The following is a 26668-nucleotide window of genomic DNA, read 5'->3' as shown; positions in this document are numbered from 1 at the left end:
AATACTTCGATGCCGTGGGCCATTTGGAGGAATCCAAAAAGGTAGCGACTGCTGCCATGTATCTTCAGGGCGATGCCAAACTTTGGTGGCGGGTCAAACACGAAGCCATCAAGGCCGGTGAAGATACTCTTCAGACATGGGACGAATTGAAGGTAGCCATACGCCTGCAGTTCTTTCCCGAAAATGTGGAATACAATTCCAGGAGAAAGCTACGGGACCTCCGCCACACCAGATCAGTGAGGGAGTACGTGCGCGAATTCTCCGCACTCATGCTAAACATACGCGACATGGGGGACAAAGACAAACTCTTCGCATTCATAGAAGGTTTGAAACCTCATGCCCGTATGGAACTACAGCGACAACGGGTAGACACCCTGCCCAAGGCCATTCAAGCTGCAGAATGCCTTGGCGATTATCATTTGGGAACTCAGAACGACAGGCCCCAGCCGTCTGTCCGAGGGGGATTCAACGGGCACCATCCCAGCAATGGTGGCCCAAGCAAAAGTGGGGGAGATCGGAGTGCATCCAAAACTAAGACTCCTCCCTCCAACAGCAACAGTGTTGCATCCATCAACAACAATCAGGGGAGAAAGCCTCCCTCAGAATGCCGTCATTGCGGCGGGGCACATTGGAACAATGAATGCCCAAACATAAAGGTCAATGCTCATCAGACTGTCGAGGATGAGTCAGACGCATCAGACACATCAGAAGACAACCAGGTAGGCGCCTTCAATGCAATTGTTGGCTCTATCCCACATGCCTTAGCGGGGACCAGTGCATATCCTCCTAAGAAAACATCAGTCCCGATCACCAAGAAAGGGAAAGAAAAGATGGACGAGAGGCCTCCTAAACAAGTGAGGACCCTAATGTTCGTCGAATTGAAAGTGAACGGCAAGCCCCTTCACGCATTGATAGACACGGGTGCCACCCACAACTACTTGTCATCAACGCAAGTAGAGCGCCTAGGTCTTGTTGTACAAAAGAGCAAAGGCCGCGTCAAGGCTATCAACTCACCACCCCAGACATTGGGTGGAACAACTAAAAATTTCCCAGTGAAACTTGGCCCATACAAAGGAAGCATCGATCTGCGCATCGCAATCATAGATAACTTCGACATCATAGTGGGTTTGGAGTTCATGAGGCAAACCAACACCATACTGGTACCATATGCCAACATGCTCCTGATGTTGGGAGAAAACGGGGCCAAGCCCTGCACCATACCATGCTTTCCCATAAAGATGGCCGCTAAAAACATCTCGGCCATGCAGTTGGAGAAGGTAGTCGACAAACATGAACCCCTGGTTCCGGCTACCCTTCGCAGCAACAATCAGCCATCATGTCATCGGCCTCAAAAGACTGGTGCTCCTCATCGTGTGAAGACCTGTCAGCCCTGCCATAAGGACAAGTCGGATCACTCATCACAGACGGGACCCTCGCAGCCATTACATGTCCCTCAGAGACCATGAGAAAGTGTTTCCCTCAGATTCATCACGGGATTGCCCCAAGTCGGCAATCTTGCATCCATCATGGTTGTCATAGATCAGTTCTCAACCTATGCAACTTTCATAGCAGCCCCGCAAAACGCATCAGCAGAAGATACAACTCGACTCTTCTTCTCGCACATTGACAAACATTGGGGCTTGCCCAAAGACATTGTTAGTAGGCGCGACTCACGCTTCACTAGCAACTTTTGGACCCATCTCTTCAGGTGCTTTGGGTCAACATTGAGTCACAACTCAGACATCCATCCACCATCGGATGGCCAGACAGACCGGTTCGATGACATGCTGGAGGAATATCTCCGCAACTTTGCAACCGGATCACAGAAGCATTGGGTGAAGCTCCTGGATGCTGCTCAACTGTGTTTCAATTCTCAAAAGAGCCATCATACAAACAAAAGCCCTTTTGAAATTGTTACCGGACAGCAACCGCTTCTCCCGCAAACGGTGAATGCATCAACCATGCCGAAATCTCCTCGAGCTGCCAACTTCTCGAGCGAATGGGAGCGCAACATGGAGATAGTGCGGAGCTATCTCATCAGGGCCCAAGAGCGGGCAAAAAGGTTCACCGAACAAAATCTTTGCTTTGCCCAACATCAACCAGGGGACAAAGTAATGCTATGCATCCCAAAGCGGTACTTGTTTGCAGAAAGGACCCATGACCCTCGGCTGCAACAAAAATACATCGGGCCCCTGCCCATTGAAAAACGCATTGGGAAGTCCACATACCAGGTGAAAATTCCATCCTGGTGGAAGATCCATCCAGTCTTCCATGTCAGCCGCATGAAATCATTGCGTCGCTGCAGACCTCCCATCCAACAACCATCAGAATCATCATCATCATCATCATCATCATAAGGCTCCGAGGACGGCGCCAACTCAGGTGGGGGAGAATGTCATGGGCTGCTTTCCAGACATGCCCCATGACCCCTTGGCCGCGCCCCATGGCGGCCTAGCAAGCCTCACAATGCCTAGCGCCATGGTCGGCCCCGTGGTCTTGGCTGCGCCAAGTGACAAGCGCGCATGTGCCTCTGTCGCCCCACCGATGCCTCTCGCCAGCGCCCAAGGGCTGGCCAATGACAACAGCGCCGCGCGCCCTGACAATGCCGCGCGCGCAGATCCTGATGCCTCGCCAGCGCCCAGCTGCAGGCCCATTCCAGCAGCGCCTCGCGCACAGACCCTGATGCCAAGCACCAGTGCCCAGCCTCAGGCCAGCACATCAAGTGTCGCGCGCGCCCACAGCAACGCGCGCGCAGACCCGCAAGACAAAGATGCTGCCATCGGACTTAGTTTTTCCTTGTAATAATCTAAGTCCTTTTCATTGTAATCATAGACTAGTTTTCATCATTTTCATTTCAGTGTGCTTCTACAGCTTTATTAGGACTAGTCTTGTAATGTTGGTTTATTTTTTTTAAGCATTATTAAGTGGGACCAAACAATCAAACATTTCAAGCAAGCATTTTCTGGTGTCTCTCCCCCTCGACACCACATCTTTGTAATCAGCATTTTCATTCATCAATAAAATCATCATCATCATTCAAAACCCAATTCTCTCTCAGCTTCCGCAATTGCTCATGACATTGGTTTTCCCGCACGGCACTGACAATCTAGTCTAGCGTGCGGAGGGGACCTCATTGGCGGACAGCAACCGCACTGACATCGGTTGCTTAGCCTTACGTTGCCCTTCCAAAGAACATCAGGAAGGCGTTGCGTAACAGTAAGTATATATGTATAAGAATTTGAAAAAACGGATAAATTATATGTGCCACACAGCCCGTGCCACCCGCAATAACAAAATAGAGTGCGGTGCCACTGGCGCGCCTACTACATTTCTTTTGCTCTTTTGCTTGCTGCAACAAGCGTGTACTTTAGTTCTATTCTCTTTTTTATTTTTTCTTTTTCCTCATGTTCTTCTTGATTTGCTATTCATTATTAAATTAACTAGTTTGCTTCTTTTTTTTGGGGGGGGGGGTAGGGGGGTTTAATTAGTTCTATACCTTTTTCTTTTCCTTTATTTAAGTATTAATTTATGGATACACTCATTTTGCGTATACCCCATATTGATAAGTATTAAATTTTAAAAAATGCATAAATACTAATAAAAATATGTTTGAATCGTAAATTTAATTTTTTTTAGAAAAGTTTTTTAAAATGATGAATGTTGATTATACTGTATTTTTAAAATTTAAAGGGTTAATTTGATCTTTTACCAAAGTCCACCCTAAGTGCAAATGACTAGGTTAAGGATACAATCCTTGATTCTTTTTCAACTATATATTCGCAAAAATACACAATACGCAATGAAGTATGAATATATTGAAGTAATAATTGTAGATAATTTAAACAGGTTCAGATTTTCTAATGTAAGATCTTTCTCAAAATTTTAGAGAATAAAGCTTCTATTCCTACAACAAAAATACTGCTTAGGAATCTTTAATCTAATATCTAAAAGAGAATATAACTGTGAGCACTTAATTTTTGACCATGTTTGAATTCTTTTTCCCACTTATCTCACCAATACCTCACTTCTCACACATCTTTCCATTCCCATTTTCCACGCACATTCTCATCCCATCTTGTCCCCCATGTCGGTTCCCCCCACCCCAACTCTCCTTTATTCCTCACTCCACTTTCCCTTGTCCCCTATGCTTGTCCTCTCACATGTCCCCACTCTCTTTTCCCCCATTCTCTCTACTAAAAACACACACACGAACGAAGAAAGGGGAGGGGCACAAAAAAGCGCAACTCACTTCCTCTTTTCCTCGAGGAGCAAGCCTCACAAACCAGCTCAAAAATCCCACACCAAAAAACGACATCAAGGAGGTCCGGAAAATCAGCTTCTAATATCACTAAAAATTCTAGCAACTTTAACAATTTTCTCCACCGAAAACCGCCAGTTTCATCATCTGAAACTCCACTCTCAAACCTATCAACAACCATGAAAAATCAACCAAAAATTAACGCCAAGCATTTTCGAAACTAGCTGTTAAACTCCTATCACTCCGGCGAAAATCAGTCGAGTATTCGAACTCCGTCAAAGGATTCGATGAGTCAGTTTTTGTTCGAGGTTTCGATTTAAAAGAAAATCGTAGGTTCTGACTTCTAGTCCAGTTTCCGGTGAGTTTGTTGACGTTGTATTCGTTTGTATGTGTCTCTTCATATAATTACAAATCTGAAATTGTTTTACTTAAGGTCTATTTCTACTTTGGATCTTTATTTCATGTATTGATTTGTTGGTTAATGTTACTGATCGTATATTTACTGGTGCACTATTTGTATGTTTATTTAGACAAAAGGGGTTGCTCTGATGGTAAGCAACCTCCACTTCCAACTAAGAGGTTGTGAGTTTGAGTCTCCCCAAGAGCAAGGTGGGAAGTTCTTAGAGGGAAAGATGCTGGGGGTCTATTTGGAAATAGCCTCTCTACCCCAGGGTAGGGGTAAGGTCTGCGTATACACTACCCTCCCTAGACCCCAATAAGTGAGATTATACTGGGTTGTTATTGTTGTTGCTTGTATGTTTATGTGGTGATTCGTTCTCAGTTTGAGAATTTTTGTGATGCTGTGTTGATTTTCATTTTTCTCTTTGTTAGCTTTACAACTACAATTTAGCAGTAACAATTATTGCTTTTAGATACCGCTTGTATGTTTCAAGCTACTTTGCTAAAAAGATTAGTTGAATAAGATTTGTTTAGAATTAAAAGGTCTGGTGTTATATCAATGGGTCATGTGCTTTAGACTTATAATAATGGTAATTGGATTGGGATTAATTATAGATAACACTTTCAATAAAGCGGGCAGGGGAATTTGCTTTCTATTCTTCTTGGATGGTAACGGGAACGGATCTTTCTTTAAATTTAATTGGGTTTACCTATAACTAGCCTATCTTTTATGCCTTTAAATAGTTATACTTAAAAAAAATAAGAGAAACATTAGCATGTCATTTAGCACAAAATTTGGAAAGTTGCTAATTTCAAATTTTTTTGTTTTGTTTAATAACTCTTATTATTGAATTTTACGCTCTCCACAACAAGTATCCGTAACTCATATGGCCTCACAATAATTTCAAAGTTTAGGAAGAATAATGAACATCGTTAGAATGCTTTAGGCGCGCTTTTAATTAGTTTATCGTGATTATGTATACGTTCACGTGGCATATTTGTGATTTCCAAAATTAAAACCGAAGTATGCATTCGCGCAACTTTAAAAAAAATCTTAATAAATAATAAAATGCTATTAATTGTGTACACGTACGCGTGATATGATTTTGGCACAATAAACAAAACGAATTCACACACGTGATTTGTTTCAAAGATAATCTCATATTTTAATAAATAAAAGCAAACATAAGAAAAGCATAAAATCAAATAAATCACAGTTTATCCAAAATTAATTCAAGCCAAGTTGTAGTAAATAAAGTGACCGTGTTGGAACCACGGAACTCGGGGAATGCCTTAACACCTTCTCCCCGGTCAACAGAATTCCTTACCTAGACTTTATTTTTATAGACCAATAATAATATAGTCAAATCTTCCTTTGATTAGGGATTCAAATAAAAGGTGACTTGGAACACCCAAAATCAATTCCAAGTGGTGACTCTATAAATAAAATAATCCTTACTCAAATTTATCACTTTAATTGGAAAAACTCTTCAACCCACAATCCATAACATTATATATCTTTCGGAGGGGTAAAAAGGTGGTGTGACAGCTCTGGCGACTCTGTTGGGGACTAACCAGAATTCGAGCTTGTACATGTTGACTTTTATTTGGCTTTATTAATTTTGTATATATTGTGATTTATTTGTGCCTAATGTGCTACCTGTTCGCTTTCTACTACTTCGATATTGTTGAACTGTACATATAAACTGTCTTCTCACGCACCCCTCTAAGTCTTCTTGAAAATAAAAATTAGGCATTTGCTTGACATAGCCCGCCTTCTTTGAGATAGCCGAGGTGCTTGTCATCCGGTGAAGGATTTTAATCACACATGTTTTAGGCGGGGAGCACTACCAGTTAAGCCGGAAAGCAATGCTACCGGTACATTGACCCTCCTTGGCTCGAGTTGTCCGCTCGAGTAAGCCAGTCTAGATACATTCTCCACCAAGATTTAAACCTAGAAGAACAAACCTCATGCCGGATGTCCCTAGTGGATTCGCTTTTTGTGCATCACATGCATTTGACTTAGCGAAACTCGGCACAGGGGCCGGGTCCATATAAGACAGGTATCCTTTTTGAGACCATCATGTTCACTTATGTGCTACTTGATACATCATTTGGAAGGCTTACTTGCATTGTTGACCGGTTTTAAAATTAGTGTAATTAAAAAATAAGAAAAAAAAAGGGAGTCATTCTTTTAGTTTAACACAAATGAACCTTTTTCAAAGAAATATTTTGTAATAGTCTGGTGTGAGGTGTAAGGATTATTTTTCATAAAAAATCAAAAGGGAAAAGTACATAGTTTGATCGAACTACGCGGGTCTGATTCTCACCGGATGTGAGATACGTAGGCAAACCTCATCGGTTCCGGCCCCAATTTTTAAATAAAAAAATCCAAAAATATTTTCCTTTAATTCTTTCTTTAGAAGCATTTCCTTAGAAAATTAAAAAAAAAGATTTTTTTTAAAACCCAAAAAAATATATATATTTTCCTCCTTTCTAAAGTCATTCATATGTTTTAAAAAAATCAATAAAAATCAAAATCCAAAATATGAGTTTCTTTCATTTTGAAGTAGTTTTCCCAAAAATTCAAAAAAAATAAATCTTTTCCTTGTTTAAAAGTCCTTCTTTCAAAACAAAAATTAAGAAATTGAAGTCCAAAAATATTTTCGCTTTTCTTTAGAAGTGATTTTGTAAATAAATAAAAACTCAGAAATCCAAAATATTTTTCTTAAAAAGTCTCTCTTTCGAAAATTAAGAGGCAACATCCAAAATCTAAAAATATTTTTCTTTATTCTTTAGAAAAAGAGAAAACAAATAAAAATTCAAACAAAAATATTTTCTTTTTACTTTTAAAATTCACAAAGTTCAAATCAAAAGCAAATGAATTTTTAGAAGTCTTTCTTTCAAAAACAAAACAAAAATCAAAATTCAAAAAATCAAAAAAATATTTCCTTTCTTCTTTTAAAGCATTTCTTTCAAAAATTCCAACAAAAAAAAAGAGCTAGTTTATTTACTTCATTATCGATTTTTCCGAACTATGCAAGATCTGATTCATGCGGGGTCATGATACGTAGGCAATCCACATCGGATTCGATCATAACTACAAAATTAGTTGAGTGATAAAATAAACTAAAAAAAAGAGAAAAAAAATTTGAGTGAAAAAGAAAGAAAAAGTGAAAAAAAAGAGCGACACAAAATAAAAGAGTGACAAAAGCAAAATAAAAGAAAAGAAAGAGAGTGCAAAAATAAAAAGAGAGCAAAAACGAGATGAAAGAAAAAATCAAGAGTGATTAAAGAGAGACAGAAATGAAGAACAGAGGTACAAAGTGAAAAAGTCTAGTTAAGGCCGGGATGAAACATGCAACCGTTCAAACACACGATAGAAGCGTTTAACTATTAGGTGCATTGCATCCCAACGTGCGATTTCCTATTTGTTAAATGTCTCAAAACTAACAAAGTTATTGGATGTGCAAATTAGCCAGGTTTTGGTGGTTGGTTTTGTTGGTAGTCTAGCTTCCCCCTCCTTCACAAGATCCAAAGGCATATATGGCCTCCGCAAGCAATTTACCAATCATCGGTCCTGAGGATAGCCCGACATCGGCTATTTTGCAGCTAGAATCAGCAGCTGCTGAAGAGAATAAGATGTTGCGTCTCCGCATATTGAAAATGTGGGACGCCTGGTCTAATGGTAAGGAACCGTCAAGTACAATCACTGGGTTCCCTGAGTTGATTCCCAGGTCCGGTGAGGTTACCAACGCCCTGTGACCAACCCGCTCATCCTATGTGGGCGCCCTCCAATGCCCTCCAATGATCCTGGCATGCCTTCTGTGGTTCGCCCCCAGGCACCAGCTTCAAGGGCACCGCCTCCAATGTTCATCTTTCAGGGTCCACAGCTTCAACCAGAAATAACATATGTGACCCCGTACTCTTTCATTCAACCTCCGCAATATGACCTCTCGGGGGAGCAAGAAAAGATTGTTAAAAATCTCGAGCAAGAGGAAATGACTCGGAAGATGAAGAGCCTGGAAGAAAGCCTGAAAAACATGCAAGGTCTGAGTGGTCAAAAGAGTATCTCATACTCCGACCTCTGTATGTTTCCCCATATCCACTTGCCAGCTGGCTTCAAGATGCCAAAATTTGAAAAGTACAACGGGCACGGAGACCCGGTTGCTCATTTGAAACGATACCGTAACCAATTGAGGGGCGTTGATAGAAAAGAGGAGCTGCTAATGGCCCATTTTGGGGAAATCCTCACCGGAATCGCTTCTGAGTGGTATACGGATCAAGAAATTACCCATTGGCACGTATGGGACGATATGGCCCGAGATTTTGTTCGCCAGTTCCAGTATAATGTGGACATCGCTCCCGATAGAAACTCTTTGTCCAAATTGAAAAAGAAAATCACGGAAACCTTCTACGAATATGCTGTCAAATGGTATGAGCAAGCTGCCAGGGCAAAGCCTCCAATAGATGAAATTGAAATGGTCACGGTCTTTCTACAGGCCCAAGAGGCGGACTACTTCCAGAACATGATGTCCGCTATGGGAAAGCCGTTTGCTGAGGCTATCAAAATTGGGGAGATGGTAGAAAATGGGCTAAAAAAGGGCCGAATCTTGAGTCATGCTGCTTTTAAAGCCACATCACCAGATGTTCAAAATGGTTCGGAGGGTTTGATGAACAGAAATGGGAGTGAGGAGGGAGCCATGATGGTTTCAAGCTCGAGGGGGGCCCGCAGGTCATTCAACCAGTCATATGTGCCTTCTATGGTCCCACCACACTATTATCCCCTTCAAGATGATGCTTATGTCGCGGCACCGCCTCCCTATGTGGTGATGAGCGCGCAATCTTACACCCAGCCACAACATTATACACAAAATCAAGCTTCACCTCCCAGAAATGTCCATCCTTACCAAGCTCCATATAATCCTCAACCAAATGATCCCCAATATAATCCTCGCCCATGAGAGCCTTTCAGAAAAAATCAGTTCACCCCTATTGGTGAATCGTATTCAAGCTTGTTCCAAAAGCTAATCCGGCTAGATCTATTGCAGCCAGTAGCCCCGAAGTGGCCGAACCCCGAGTCCCCCTCGCACCGAGCTGATGCTAGATGTGAATACCATTCTGGAGCAGTGGGACACAGTACAGAGGGCTGTTGGACCCTCAAAAGGGCAGTTGAATATTTGATTGAAGCTGAAAGAATTGTTTTCCAAGATGAAGAAGCTTTTGATGTGATGAACAATCTGTTGCCTGCACACAACAGCGGGCCAATAGTCGGAATGATTTGTGAAGATGAGGAATTTGATCTGGTACTGAAGGCCATTGTAGCCATTGCCGAGACAGAAGAAAAGCCAAAAAATGATCGCCAAGCATGAAAGTTCCCCATCAGAAGGGAGTCTTAGTAGCCAGTCTTGCTATCCTTTCTATGTCTGAATTATTTTAGGGTGTGATCCGGATATTTTACCTTATTATCTTACTTTCTGATGTAAACTTTTCTATCTTCAAAAATTGAAAAAAAAATCAAAAAATCGAAAAAAGAAATCAAAAATCAAATGAAATTAATATTTCATTGTCCTGGAATGTCTCTTTTCTTAATCTTATCACTTTTCTTTCTTATTCTCTTTTTAGTTCTGTTAAATGCAGATTTCAATAACGTGACATGTTTGCGGACTTCATACCCAGATCTTGAAAGCTGTTAGACCTTGAAATAATGAATCAAGGATTAGATCGCAATGAAGATAAAGTTTAAGGAAATAAAATAAAGACTTGGAACAACTGAAGGAAAATTGGTTCCCGGATTGGAAAGGTCCATACATTGCAACAAGAGTACTGCCAAAAAAGTGCGTTGCACTTGGGACACATCGAAGGAAATGTCCCTGAAATAACTGTCAATGCAAATGCAGTCAAAAGGTACTATACTGGATCCTCCATATAGTACTAATATTCTCCGGTTGGGATGACGAAGACTTTCATATTCGCTACCCAAACACTATTAACCCTTTGCAAACCCTTTGAGCCGGCTCCCATTCTTTGATTACCCTCTTTGAAACCTGAAAGTGTTATAGAAAAATGAAATGAAAAAAGAAAAAGAAAAAAAAGAAGAAGAAAAATACAAAAAAAAGGGAAGAAAAGACAAGGAAAATGAAAAAAAAGATGAAAAAAGAGAGAGGAAAAAGGAAAGAAAAAGAAAGAGAGAATAAAGCAAAACAGAAAAACAAAAAAAAAATCAAAAACAAAGTTCCCTGAACTACGTTCGACTTGATTCCGAAAGGATACGTAGGCAGCCTCTCTTTGGGGTTCAGTCACACCAAAACAAAAATCCAAGTCCCCCAAAAAGTGAAAATGGGGCAGATGTTGTAATGGTCCGGCGATGATCCCTCCTGAATGGTTCCAAAGTTTTAATTCAATCCAAATTCTTTTTACCCCAAATCCTGTTCAAGTCCTTTCGATCAATCGGTGAGAATGTTCAAGGGTCGGAGAATGCAGCTACTTGGATTCGATGTAATCAAAATGAGAGTCTTATTGGTAAAAACTCACACGGTCACCATGAGGCAACTGTAAGCAAAGAAATGAAAATGAGAGAGTCTTGTTAGTGAAAACTCGCAAAGGGCACTATAAGGCTATGGTGAGAAAAGAAATGAGAGTATTCAGCTAGTGAAAACCTGCAAAGGGCGCCACTGCTCGAAAAGAAGATCCTCACAGCCATCTGCGTTGACAAAGTCCTGGTAAGGTTTCTCGAATTTTGAAGCAAAAGTTGTGATGAATTTCTGAGAGTCGGATGGTTTACACAGATTAGGCATCTAGTCCAAAAGGCATGTCATGTTCATTAAAGTCCGTATGTACTCTAGATAAGTCCTTCTTTCCTCTCCCAGAAAGGGATACCTCTTGTTTAAATTCATTGTCCTGTCCATTATTTATTTTTCCTTGAATCTCTTTCGGTCTAACTTTATTCCGGAACTGAGACAAAGAAGGGATGGTAAGATTGATTCACAGGGCTTTCGTTTGACACAAGCTAATGTGCAAAAAATCACCCAGCCTCAGCAGGTGCATCAAGTCGACCTCGACTGGCCATGGCGGCCGATGCTTCGAAATCAAAACTCTTGAAAGGAGAAAATCAAATTGAAGTGCCTATAAAGGCAAATGAAGTTGAAAAGATTGATTCCCACGTGGCCAGTAATCTCGGCAAAAGTATGGAAAAGCCAAGGTCTCTAGAAAATAATACAGAGCATTCAAGCATCTCAGTGCAATACTGACATAATCGGTTCTTCGACGGCAGTGGCCGCGAATCAAACTACTCAGTGCATCAAGGCCATAAACCAACCACCACTTTGAAAACTCACAAATTTTTCTTTGTTTGAAGCAGGAACAAAGCATGCAGAATAGTGATTCTAAAAGAACGAATGTCACCAAATGTAAGCTCCTTAAAATCTCCATTTTCTTTTATTTTCAGCATGCATCACTATTGTTCACACCTCCCATTTTCGTAGCTTAACTCAGGTAGAATCCTTTCGTCTAGGGGGATCCAGCTCATAGTTTCGAGTAGAAGTACTCTTTGCTCAGGTTGTTTTTTTACGTAGCTTAACCTAGGTAAAACCTTTTCGCCTAGGGGGATCTAGCTCTTATTTACGGATAGAATCACTTTTCGCCTATGCTTAGTTTTCGCAGCTTAACCCAGGTATAACTGTTTTGCCTAGGGGGATCCAGCTCCTATTTTCGGGTAGAAGTACTCTTCACCCAGGCTTAGTTTTTGTAGTTTAACCCAGGTATAACTGTTTCTCCTAGGGGGATCCAGCTCCTATTTCCGGGTAGAAGTACTCTTCGCCCATGCTTAATTTTCGTAGCCTAACCTAGGTAGAACGTTTTCATCTAGGGTGATCCAGCACATATTTTTAAGTAGAATCACTATTCGCTCAGGTTGTTTTACACAGCTTAACCCAGGTATAACCATTTCGCCTAGGGGGATCCAACTCATATTTCCGAGTAGAAGTACTTTTCGCCCAAGCTTAGTTTTCGTAGCTTAACCCAGGTATAACTGTTTCGCCTAGGGGGAATCCAGCTCCTATTTTCGGGTAGAAGCATTATTCGCTCAGGTTATTTTACACAGCTTAACCCAGGTATAACCATTTCGCCTAGGGGTATCCAGATCATATTTCCAAGTAGAAGCACTCTTCGCCCAGGCTTAATTTTCGTAGCTTAACCCAGGTAGAACTTTTTCACCTAGGGGGATCCAGCACATATTTCCGGGTAGAAGCACTATTCGCTCAGTTTGTTTTACACAGCTTAACCCAGGTATAACCATTTCGCCTAGAGGGATCCAACTCATATTTCCGGGTAGAAGCATTCTTCGCCCAGGCTTAGTTTTCGTAGCTTAACCTAGGTATAACTTTTTCACCTAGGGGGATCTAGCACATATTTTCGGGTAGAAGCACTATTCGCTCAGGTTGTTTTACACAACTTAACTCAGGTATAACATTTTCGCCTAGGGGGATCCAACTCATCTTTTTGGGTAGAAATACTTTTCGCCCAGGCTTTGTTTTTACGTAGCTTAACCCAGGTAGAACCTTTTCACCTAGGGGGATCCAGCACATATTTCTGGGTAGAAATACTCTTCGCCCAGGATTCGTTTTCGTAGCTTAACCCGGGTAGAAACTTTTCGCCTAGGGGGATCCTGCTCCTATTTTCGGGTAGAAGTACTCTTCGCTCAGGCTTGCTTTATTATCAAAGGTAGAACTTTTTCACTAAGAGGGATTCAATATTTTTTCCGTAATACAGGGTGCCAACCCCTGGTTATATTCCTTTTTTATCATATAGTGTACCAACCCCTAGTTCCATTAGGGTACACCAATCCCTAGCTATATTTTCCAACATAGGGTCTCCACTCCCTAGTTGATTTTATTTTAGACATAGAGTATCCACTCCCTAGTCTCCTTCTCTAACATAGGGTCTTCATTTCCTAGTTGATTTTATTTCAGACATAAAGCCACCACTCCCTAGTCTCCTTACCAGTATAGGGTACACCAATCCCTAACTATTTTTTTTCCAACATAGGGTTTCCCACTCCTTAGTTGAGTCAAAATTAAATGCAGGGTACACCACTCCCTGGTATCTTTGTTAATACGGGGTACACCATTCTCTAGCCATGTTTTTCCAACATAAGGTACACCAATCCTTAGTTGAGACATCATTTAGATAATCAGGATACACCATTCCTGAAGAATCATGTTTTCCTAGGGTACACCAATCCCTATCTATGTTTTTCAACATAGGATTCGCCACTCCCTAGTTGAGTCGAGCTTAAATATAGGGTACACCACTCCCTAGTCTCCTTACCAGTGCAGGGTACACCAATCCATGGCTGTGTTTTCCAACGTAGGGTACACCAATCCCTAATTAATCTGATCTTAAGTGCAGGGTACACCACTCCTTGGTGTCTTTGATAATACGGGGTACACCATTCTCTATCCATGTTTTTCGACATAAGGTATATCAATCCTTAGTTGAGACACCATTTAGACAATCAGGGTACACCATTCCCAAAGAATCATGTTTTCTTAGGGTATACCAATCTCGACACTTTATTGCTTTTAATAAAGTAGTTTAGAATTCTATTACAATAACTCACGAATTTTTTCTAGTGAAAACTAGGGCAGAAAAATTTCGTTCGTTTGTTTGTTTTGGTGTCTGAGCAGGTTTTACCTCAAGGCACAGGGTTTAAGATGACCAAGAGAAGTATCTAAATAATGTGGACTGTTCAAGACATGACTAAAGTCACGAGCATTGCATTTTTTCGTTTTGATCAGAAGAAGTCATAGAAGAATGAACTAGCACCTATAACTAGCAAGCATCAAGGTTCAGATCAGAGTCTGCGTGGAAATCCAGTCAAAACTCAAGGACAAGTTTCAGAAGACTCATAGATAGGAATTTTGTAACTCATAGCTGATAGGCTTGTTTAGTTTCTTTTTGATTTTTTGATGTAATAACAGACTTACGGACCGAAGCCTCGACGGAACGTCACTCGACTTCGAAACTCATCATTCCACAATTCTCTTTGAACTACACGCGACCTGATTCCCCTATAACCCGGGATATATAGGCCGTCCAAACCAGGATTCAGTTGCACCCTATCTTTTATGGCAAAATATTAGTCATATCGCTCATCTTTTCTTTTCTTGAAAACTCTTCGTGTTTCCAAACAAAGAGGGGCATGCCGTGGGCACCTAATTTTTGACCATGTTTGAATTCTTTTTCCCACTTATCTCACCAATACCTCACTTCTCACACATCTTCCCATTCCCATTTTTCACGCACATTCCCATACCATCTTGTCCCCCACGTTGGTCCCCCCAACTCTCCTTTATTCCTCACTCCACTTCCCCTTGTCCCCCATGGTTGTCCCCCTCACATGTTCCCCACTCTCTTTTCCCTCATTCTCTCTACTAAAAACACAAACATGGATGAAGAAAGGGGAGGGGCACAAAAAAATGGAACTCACTTCCTCTTTTCCTCGAGGAGCAAGCCTCACAAACCAGCTCAAAAATCCCACACCAAAAAACGGCAGCAAGGAGGTCCGGAAAATCAGCTTCTAATATCACTAAAAATTCCAACAACTTTAACAATTTTCTCCACCGAAAACCGCCAGTTTCATCATCTGAAACTCCACTCTCAAACCCATCAACAACCATGAAAAATCAACCAAAAATTGACGTCAAGCAGTTTCGAAACTAGCTGTTAAACTCCTATCTCTCCGGCGAAAATCAATCGAGTATTCGATCTCTGTCAAAGGATCTGATGAGTCGGTTTTTGTTCGAGGTTTCGGTTTAAAAGAAAATCGTAGGTTCTGACTTCTAGTCCAGTTTTCGGTGAGTTTGTTGACGTTGTATTCGTTTGTATGAGTCTCTTCATATAATTACAAATCTGAAATTGTTTTACTTAATGTCTATTTCTACTCTGGATTTTTATTTCATGTATTGATCCTATATTTACTGGTGCACCGCTTGTATGTTTATGTGGTGATTCGTTCTCCATTTGAGAATTTTTGTGATGTTGTGTTGATTTTCATTTTTCTCTTTGTTAGCTTTACAACTACAATTTAGCAGTAACAATTATTGCTTTTAGATACCGCTTGTATATTTCAAGCTACTTTGCTAAAAAGATTAGTTGAATAAGATTTGTTTAGAATTAAAAGGTGTGGTGTCATATCAATGGATCATGTGCTTTAGACTTATAATAATGGTAATTGGATTGGAATTAATTATAGATAAAACACTTTCAATAAAGTGGGCAGCGGAATTTGCTTTCTGTTGGATGATAACAGGAATGGATCTTTCTTTAAATTTAATTGGGTCTACCTATAACTAGCCTGTCTTTTATGCCTTTAAATAGTTATATTTATAAATAAAAAATAACAGAAACATTAGCTTGTCATTTAGCACAAAAATTGGTAAGTTGCTAATTTCAATTTTTTTGTTTAATAACTCTTATTATTGAATTTTACGCTCTCTACAATAAATATCCGTAACTCATATGGCCCCACAATAATTTCAAAGTTTAGGAAGAATAATGAACATCATTAGAATGCTTTAGGCGCGCTTTTAATTAGTTTATCGTGATTATGTATACGTTCGCATAGCATATTTGTGATTTCCAAAATTAAAACCGAATTATGCATTCGCGCAACTTTGGAAAATTTTTTAATAAATAATAAAATGCTATTAATTGTGTACACGTACGCGTGATATGATTTTGGCACAATAAACAAAAGGAATTCACACACGTGATTTGTTTCAAAGATAATCTCATATTTTAATAAATAAAAGCAAAAATTAAGAAAAGCATAAAATCAAATAAATCACAGTTTATCCAAAATTAATTCAAGCCAAGTTGTAGTCAATAAAGCGACCATGTTGGAACCACGGGACTCGGGGAATGCCTTACACCTTCTCCCCGGTCAAAAGAATACCTTACCAAGACTTTGTTTTTGTAGACCAATAATAATAGAGTCAAATCTTCCTTTGATTAGGGATTCAAATAAAAGGTGACTTGGAACACCCAAAATTAATTCCAAGTGACGACTCTGTAAAAAAAATAATCCTTACTCAAATTTGTCACTTTAATTGGAAAAATTCTTCAACCCACAATTCATAATATTATATATCTTTCGGGGGTAAAAAGAGGTGTGACAATAACTAAACAAACCGGCATATTCGACTGATTTGTCTATATGGAAAAGATGAATAATCCAATCATAGTCAACCATTTATCGTATTTGGATAGTGTGACATCCATAACCTTGAAATGCCGGATCCGCCTCTCATTACCGAGATTGCAAACGAAAAGAGGAACAGAAGTGGGAGCACCAAAACGTTGGGAATTACTTTTTATGTCTTATTTTACGTATCATATTCTTTTAGGGGTTCAGATTTGCTCCAGTAGAAGAGGCTCCAGTAGATATCAATACTATTGTTAATCAATGCCACATGTCCAGAAAAATTTTCCAAGGTTAGGATCTACTTTAGTTATTCATATAATTTAATGGTTAAAAAGATATGAAATAAATGAAGAGAACAAAAATATGAACATTTGAAAAGTACTGTTCTTTTTTTTTTTTCTTCTTCTTTTATTATGCTATACCCAATTGTTAATTTAGTTAAACAAAATCATCTTCTGTTTATTTTAAATCGAACCTCTTTTATTATCCTATTTTTGTAGTACATTAGAAAAGCAACAAAGACATGAAAGTCGGATCAACTCATTTACTGTTATTTTTCTAATTTTTCACATTTATTTATTTATTAAGTCTTACTTTGTTTCGTTTTTAGAGCATATTATATATGCATTGTTATATATATTTAGTGATTATTATGTTTCTTGTTGTAATGTTAATATGTTCATATTATGCAACTTGTAACCGCCATTTTTTTTAATTACCTTTTAACTTGATTATAACTTTTTAAACGTTCCTTACAAACGTTCGGCAACATTTATTTCTTTTTGATTTACAGTTTTTAACCATTAATAGGGAAAAAGTTAAGATGCATCATAGCCTTTGAATGATACCCTGGACAGGTGGCATTGATTAACAACAGTATTGACATCTACTGAAGCTTTTCCTACTGGAGCAAATATATTTTTATATTTGAAAGAATTAACTTTAAATTTTTTATGTTACTTTTAATAAAATAATTTTTTTTGGTCGAATTATATATAAAATAATTTTAGACATTAAAATGTTTAAAGCATGTTTTCGACTATAAATTTCAAAAAAAAAATTCTTCTTAAATTTAGTGTCCAACCAAATACCATCGCATAAGTTGGAACGGAAAGAGTAATAAGTGAATTGATGCGTTGGTAATCTAGTGGTAGAAGTTACCCGTTTATAAGGTGTTTTGATCCTTAATGTATAAATTTAAATTTTCACTCTATAATTCTTCCACAAAATATTTTTCAAGAAAGTTTTTTATATCACATCAAAATACACTATAAAAGGGGCAAATCATATTAGGTACTCTAATCTTGTTATAACTTATGTGTACGATGCGTCATCTAAATGATTAACAGACAATATGTAGCAAGAATACTGCATACCATGACTCCTGTCACGATTTGGATTTCCCACCATCGAAATCGTGATGACGCCTACTCTTGAAAGCTAGGCAAACTGACAAATACAATTTTACCCCATTAATTATTAAACAAAACATAAATAAATAATAGCTAAAGCCCAAACAAAGATAAAGTGCGGATGTGTTATAACAGTTCAACAACTCTAGTATATGCCTACCCCAATGATCTGATGTCACAATCCACGAATGTCTAAGAGATTCTACAAACACAGATTTAAAAGAAATACATCTGTTCTTAAAATAGAAAGAGACAGGAAATCCAAAATGAGGAAGAAGGGGACTCCAGGGTCTGCAAACTCCACCAGATCTACCTTGGGTCTCCCGTGGATTGAAGGCAACAACTCAATCTCTACTCACGAGGTCCGACACCGGAATCTGCACATAAAGTGCAGAGTGCAGTATCAGTACAACCGACCCCATATAATTGTAAGTGTCGAGCCTAACCTCGATGAAGTAGTGACGAGGCTAGGACACGACAATAATATAAATCTGTGCAGTTAAATCATATACGAGAAACAATAATAACAGAAATTTAACAGATAAAGACGGGAAGGGAAAACATGTTGAGGGGAATATCCAATCATGACAGTAAACAGTAAAGAGCGAAATAACTCCATACTTTGAGCCAACTGAAATACTAACATAATAACATGTGCACGGCATCACCCTTCATGCTTTTACTCTCGTCCTTACCATAAGAATCAATAAAAAATGGCACGACATCACCCTTCGTGCTTTTACTCTCTCATAATCATGGCAAGACATCACCCTTCGTGCATTAACACTCACAGAATATGGCACGACATCACCCTTCGTGCGTTAACACTCACAGAACATAGCACGACATCACCCTTCGTGCATTATAACACTCACTCACAATATCGTGCACGTCATCACCCTTCTTTCTTTACACTCTTTCTCACTTAAACAATAGAAATAATAACATCCCGCCAAGGGAATCAGCTATAACCAATCTCGTTTCAACAGTTAAAGTCACAAAGTAAGTCTCAACTTGAGTCAATATTCAACAATTACCCAATAACAAGAAAATATAACCAAACTTGTTCAACATGAAGAGTAACCAGCTTAAGCATGAATAATATATGATAAAAGACACAATGGTCACAAGTATAAGACTCATTTGCATGCTATGATCCAACAACAACGTATAGATACTCGTCACCACACCTATCTGCCTTACTCAACAACTAAACACTTAGAAAATAAGACAACAATCCATATTCCCTCAAGCTAAGGTTAGACCAAATACTTACCAAGATTCTACGGCCACAATCAAATCTCAATTACCGTTTTACCTCTCGATTCCACTTCCAATCTGCTTGTATCTAGACATAATTAACTTAATAACATCAATAAAGGCTAAAGAACTCAATTCTCATGCTTAATTATAGATTTCCCAATATTTTTCCCAAAAAGTCAAAATCGGCCCCGGGTTCGCTTGGTCAAAACTCAAAGTTCGGACCAAAACCCGATTATCCATTCACCCACGAGTCCGGATATGCAATTGGTTTTGGAATCCGATCTCAATGAGGTCTAAATCCCCAAATTTCGAAATTCTCAAATTTCACCCAAAAACACCCAATTTTCCATAAAAATCCCCAAATTTTGTAATGAAATCCTGTAAAAAAGATGTAATAGATTGAAAGAAATGAGTTAGAAATTGTTTACCTATGATTTGGGGGGAGAAATCTTCTTTGGAAAATCGCTTATGGAAGCTTAGGGTTTGAACATTTGAGAAATGAGTTCAAAATCCCGTCTAAGACCCTTTTACTCAGCTGCAGATGTCGCAATTGCGAAAGGGCTATCGCAATTGCGAATCCTTCACAATTCCTGTTGCCTTCGCAAATACGAGGAAAGTGTCGCATTTGTGATCACAGACCTCGCAATTGTGATCAAATGATCACATTTGCGATCAGTTCCCCTCCCAGACTCCCTTCGCATTTTGCGAAGGTTTGTTCGCATTTGCGAACTATGCTGGCCTAGCTTTTTGATCGCATTTGCGATGAAAGGCTCGCAATTTTCAAGCCTGTGAAGCTCGCAATTGCAAAGCTTTATATCGCAATTGCGAGATCAGAGGCCTACAACAACTGAAGCATACCGACAATATTTTTCCTAAGTCCAAAACACCTCGTGGCCTATCCAAAACTCAACCGAGCCCTCGGGGCTTCAAACCAAACATGCACACAAGTCTAAAAATATCTTACGGACTTGTTCGTGCGATCAAATCGCCAAAATAACATCTTAAATAACGAATTTAACACCAAAACTCATGAAATTCTCAATGTAGTTCAAAATATCTATTTTCTCAACCAAGGGTCCGAATTACATCAAATCTCTTTTGTTTTTTACCAAATTTCACAGATAAGGTCTAAATACCATAACGGACCTATACCGGGCTCCAGAACATAAATACGGGCCCGATACCAACGAGATCACACACTATTCCATTTCTAGAAATCCTTATATTTTCCAGCAAATAATTTTCTTCAAAAATTTATTTCTCGGACTAGGGAGCTTGGAATTCGATTCCGGGCATGCGCCCAAGTCCCATATTTTACTACGGACCCTACGAGACAGTCAAATCACGGGTCCGAGTCCGTTTACCAAAAATATTGACCGATTCAACTTTAATCAATTTTAAAGGCAAAATTCAATATTCTTCTTAAATTTCACATGAAGGCTTTCCGAAAAAGCGACCGGACTGCGCATGCAAATCGAGGAGAAAGAAATGAGGTTTTCAAGGCCTCGAAACCCGGATTTGTATTCTAAAACAAAAGATGACCCTTTGGGTCATCACATTCTACACCTCTAAAACAACCGTTCGTCCTCGAACGGACATAGAAAAGTACCTGAGTCGGTGAAAAGATGGAGATATCGGCTTCGCAAATTGGACTCGGACTCCCAGGTAGTTGCCTCAATAGGCTGACCTCTCCATTGCACACAAACCGAAGGGTAACTCTTCGATCTCAACTGACGAACCTGCGGTCAAAAATGGCCACCGGCTCCTCCTCGTAGGTCAAATCCTTATCCAGCTGGACAGTGATGAAATCTAGCACGTGAGATGAATCGCCGTGATACTTTCGAAGCATGGACACATGAAATAGTGGATGCATAGCTGATAAAACCGATGACAACATAAATCTGTAAACCACCTCTCCCACTCGATCAAGGATCTCAAAAGGCACGATGAACCTAGGGCTTAACTTGCCCTTCTTCACAAACCTTATCATGCCCTTCATGGGCGACACCAGAAGTAACACTCGCTCTCCGACCATGAATGCCACATCACGAACCTTACGCTGGCATAACCCTTTTGCCTGGACTGAGCTGTATGAAGCCTATCCTGAATAATCTTAACCTTATCCAAGGCATCATGTACTATATCTGTACCCAACAACCGAGCCTCTCTCAGCTTAAACCATCCAACCGGCAACCGATATCGTCTACCATATAATGCCTCATAGGGAGCCATCTGGATGCTCGACTGATAACTCTTGTTGTAGGCAAACTCCACTAATGGCAAGAACTGATCCCAAGAACTTCCAAAGTCAATAAACATGCTCGGAGCATATCTTTCAAAATCTGAATAGTACGCTCGGACTGCCCGTCCGTCTAAGGATGAAATGATGTGCTCAACTCGACCCGCGTACCCAACTCACGCTGAACTGCCCTCCAGAAATGCGAGGTAAACTGCGTACCTCGATCAAAAATGATAGACACGGGCATACCATGAAGACGAACAATCTCACGGATATAAATCTCTGCCAATCGCTCTGAAGAATAGGAAACTACTACAGGAATGAAATGCACTAACTTGGTCAGCCTATCCACAATAACCCACACCGTATCGAACTTCCTCTGAGTCTGTGAGAGTCCAACAATGAAGTCCATAATGATACGCTCCAACTTCCACTCAGGAATCTCAAACTTCTAAGCAAACCACCAGGTCTCTGATGCTCTTACTTTACCTGCTGACAATTCAAACACCGAGCTACATATGCAACAATATCCTTCTTCATCCTCCTCCACCAATAATGCTATAGCAAGTCCTAATACATCTTTGCGGCGCCCGGATGAATAGAATACCGGGAACTGTGGGCTTCCTCTAGAATCAACTCACGAAGTCCATCCACATTAGGCACACAAATACGACACTACATCCTCAAAACTCCATCATCTCCAACTATAACCTGCTTGGCACTATCGTGCTGCACCGTGTCCCTAAGGACAAGCAAATGAGGATCATCATACTACCGATCTTTGATACGCTTAAAATAATGAAGAACTAGCGACTGTACAAGCTAGAACACGATTGGGCTCAGAAACATCCAACCTCACGAACTGATTGGCCAAAGCTTGAACATCCAAAGTAAGCGATCTCTCACCGACTAGAATATACGCAAGGCTGCCTATACTGGCTGACTTCCTACTCAAAGCATCAGCCACTACATTGGCCTTCCACAGATGATACAAGATGGTGATATCATAGTCCTTCAATAGCCTTAACCACCTCTTTTGCCTCAAGTTTAGCTCCTTCTGCTTGAATAAGTATTGCAAACTCTTGTGATCCGTGAACACCTCACATGACACACCATATAAATAATGCCTCCAAATCTTCAGCGCGTGAACAATGGCTGCTAGCTCCAAATCATGAACTAGAAAATTCTTCTCGTGAATCTTTAACTGCCGCAAAGCATATGCAATAACCTTATCATTCTGCATCAACACCGCACCAAGCCCTATATGATATGTGTCACAATACACTGTATATGGCCCTGAACCTGTAGGCAATACCAATATCGATGTCGTGGTCAAAGCTATCTTGAGCTTCTGAAAGCTTGCCTCACACTCGTCCGACCACCTGAATAGGGCACCCTTCCAGGTCAATCTAGTAGCTTGCCTCACACTCGTCCGACCACCTGAATAGGGCACCCTTCCAGGTCAATCTAGTCATCGGGGCTGCTATAGATGAAAACTCCTCCACAAACCGACGATAGTAGCTTGCCAAACCCAAGAAACTCCGGATCTCTATAGCTGATGTGGGCCTAGGCCAGTCCTTGACTACCTCAATCTTCTTAGGATCCACCTGAATACCCTCTGTGGATACAATGTGACCCAAGAATTCAACTGAACTCAACCAGAACTCATATTTCAAAAATTAGCATATAACTGGATGTCTCTTAGAGTCTGAGGAACGGCTCGAAGATGCTGCTCATGCTCCTCTTGGTTGCGGGAGTAGATCAAGATATCATCAATGAAAACAATTACAAAGGAATATAGATAGGGCTTGAACACTTGGTTCATCAAATCCATGAATGTTGTTGGGGCATTTGTCAATCCAAATGACATCACTAAGAACTCATAATGCTGGTACCGAGTGCGAAAAGCTGTCTTAGGGACATCGGATGCCCTAATCCTAAGCTGATGGTAGCCAGACTTCTCAATCTTCGAAAATACCTTGGCACCCTGAAGCTGATCAAATAAGTCATCAACTGTCGATAGTCTATGCACATCCTCATCGACCCATCCTTCTTCTTGACAAACAACACCGGCGCACCCAGTGCGAGACACTAGGTCTAATAAAGCCCTTATCAAGCAAATCTTGTAACTGTTCCTTTAATTCCTTCAACTCTGGCAGGGCCATGCAGTATAGCGGATTGGAAATGGGCTTAGTGCCCGGAGCCACATTAATGCAAAAGTCAATATCCCTGTTGGGTGACATCCCCGACAGGTCTGCAGGAAATACCTCTGGAAACTCATGAACAACTAGTACAGAATCCATAGAAGAAACCTCTGTACTGGAATCGCGAACATAAGCCAAATAAGCCAAAAACCCCTTCTCGACCATACGCCGAGTCTTCATATAAGAAATGAACCCTAATGGTAGAATGACTAGGAGTCCCTCTCCACTCCAATTGAGGCAACCCTGACAAGGCTAAGGTCACGGTCTTGGCGTGACAGTCCAATATGGCATGATAAGGTAACAACCAATCCATCCCCAAAATGACATCAAAATTGACCATATCAAGAAGTAGGAGATCTACACGGGTCTCAAGACCCCCAATAGTAACCACACACGAGCGATAGACACGTTCTACAACAATAGAATCACCCATCAGTATGGACACATATACAGGAGCACCCAAAGAATCACGAGGCACAACCAAATATGTAGCAAAATAAGATGACACATAGGAGTATGTAGACCCTGGATCAAATAGAACTAAAACATCTCTACTGCAAACTGAAACCGTACCTATGATAATGGCATCGAATGCCTCAGCCTCAAGCCTGGCCGGGAAAGCATAACATCGGGGTTGGGGCCCACCACTCTGAACTACATCCCTGGGATGGCCTCCTGCTAGCTGGCCTCCACCTCTAGCGGCCTGACCTCTACCTCTAATACCTCGACCTCCACCTCTAGCTGCCTAACCCTACCTCTAGCTGGCTGAGCAGGCGGTGGAACATCCGGTGCCAGAACCACGGCACGAAAGACCTGATGCTGAGAACTACTCGATGCTCGAGGGTAAAATCTAGCAATGTGCCTCGGACCGCTACAAGTATAACAAGCCCTCAGTTGTCGGGACTACTGACTCTGAAACTAACGCTGACAGCCTGAGTAACCACCCTGAAAACTCTGGAGTGGAGGTGCACTTATAGGAGCTGGTGGTGCACTGTAGGGTAGCTTATCAGAATACTGCATATGAAAACCACGACCACCTGAAGCACCGTGAGAAGCCTGAAGTGCTGAATGAAATGGCCTGGGAGGATGGCCCCTACCAAGAGAATCACTGCCTCCAAATGAGGCACCACTGAACCTACCAGAATGACAAGGCCTCTTGTCAGACCCCTGACCACTTCCCTAAGCTAGAACTGCCTCAACTCATCAGGCCACATTGGCCGCATCCTGAAAATAAATCTCGCGACCCGTCTCCTTAGCCATCTGCAATCTAATAGGCTGAGTGAGTCCCTCAATGAACCTCCCACTCTCTCTCTCTCGGTGGGGAGTATAATAAGATCATGATGAGCCAAACCAACAAACCTAGTCTCGTACTGGGTGACTGTCATACAACCCTATTGAAGATGCTCGAACCGCCTGCGGTAGTCTTCTCTCTGAGTGATAGGAAGGAACTTCTCGAGAAATAGCTGAGAGAACTGGTCCCAAGTCAAGGCAAGTGACCCAGTTGGTCTAGTAAACACAAAGTTATTCCACCATATCTTGGCAGACCCTTTCATCTAGAATACAACAAAGTCGACCCCATTGGTCTCTACTATTCCCATGTTCCGCAACACCTCATGGCAACGATCAAGATAATCATGGGGGTCCTCAGAAGCTGCCCCACTGTAGTGAACCTGGAAAAGCTTGGTGAACTTATCCAACCTCAACAAAGCCTCAGAAGACATAGACGATCCACCACTTATCCAACCTCAACAAAGCCTCAGAAGACATAAACGATCCACCAGCGGCCTGAGCCACAACAACTAGCTAAGCTACTCCTACTGGCTGAGCTGCTGGAGTCTGGAACTGGGAAGGCATCTGCTCCGAAATGCGAGTAGCAGGAGTCTGTGCTCCTCACCCAGCCTGAGAGATGACTGGTGCTACAAGAAGTATGCCTGCCTGAGTGACACTCTCCATAAGGCCCACTAGACGGACCAAAGCATCCTAAAGTACCGGGATAGCGATGAACCCCTCGGGAACCTGAGCTGGCCCTACCGGAATGGTCTGAGCCGGAAAATCATCATCAAACTCCACTTGAGACTCCGCTGTTGGTGTTGCTGCTCGAGCTCTAGGCTGAGCCCTGCCCCTGCCTCAGCCTCTAAAACAGCCTCGTCCTCGTCCTCTGCCCCTCGTAGGAGCTTCCACTAGGGGCTCAGGCTGCTGATCAGCTGATGAAGCGGTACGTGTTCTCGCCATCTGCAAAAGAACAGAGTAGAAGTTCAATTAGAATTGAGAAGTCAAATAATACGACAGAGAAGAATAGATGGGAAGTTAATCCTAAACTCTGTAGCCTCTAGGGGATAAGCACAGACGTTTCTGTACCGATCCCTCAGACTCTACCTACCTAATTCGTGAATTGTTAGACCTAGGCAACCTAGTGCTCTGATACCAATTTGTCATGACCCGAATTTTCCACTGTCGGGATCGTGATGGCTCCTACTCTTGAAAGCTAGGCAAGCCGACATATACCGTTTTACCACACTAATTATTAAAAAGAACAGAAATAAATAATAGCTAAAGCCCAAACATAGATAAAGTGCAGATATGTTATAACAGTTCAACAACTCTAATACATGACTACCCCAATGATCTGGTGTCACAATCCACGAACGTCTAAGAGATTCTACAAACATAGGTTTAAAAGAAATACAT

The 26668-nt window shown here is 40.9% G+C and overlaps 1 protein-coding gene across 2 annotated transcripts; it reads left to right on the top strand.

Moving 5' to 3' along the window:
• The first annotated feature begins 4175 nt into the window (after positions 1–4175).
• LOC138880344 (uncharacterized) lies at positions 4176–15712 on the top strand. Of its 2 annotated transcripts, none has more exons than XM_070160291.1 (2): positions 4176–4616; positions 8136–15712. In XM_070160291.1, exon 2 carries the CDS (start codon positions 8455–8457, stop codon positions 9619–9621), a length of 1167 nt encoding a protein of 388 aa, XP_070016392.1. In that variant the 5' UTR covers positions 4176–4616; positions 8136–8454; the 3' UTR covers positions 9622–15712. The 2 variants fall into 2 exon arrangements, with proteins under 2 accessions (XP_070016392.1, XP_070016391.1); XM_070160290.1 differs by having other exon boundaries at positions 4789–15712.
• The last annotated feature ends 10956 nt before the right edge of the window (positions 15713–26668 follow it).

Source organism: Nicotiana sylvestris, chromosome 10 (genome assembly GCF_000393655.2).
Source record: "Nicotiana sylvestris chromosome 10, ASM39365v2, whole genome shotgun sequence".
NCBI classification, from domain to species: domain Eukaryota; kingdom Viridiplantae; phylum Streptophyta; class Magnoliopsida; order Solanales; family Solanaceae; genus Nicotiana; species Nicotiana sylvestris.
This window is presented reverse-complemented; position numbering and strand designations above follow the sequence as displayed.

Coding starts and splice junctions, on each gene's coding strand:
- LOC138880344 (XM_070160291.1), top strand. CDS start 8,455: ATGCCCTCCAATGATCCTGGCATGCCTTCTGTGGTTCGCCCCCAGGCA.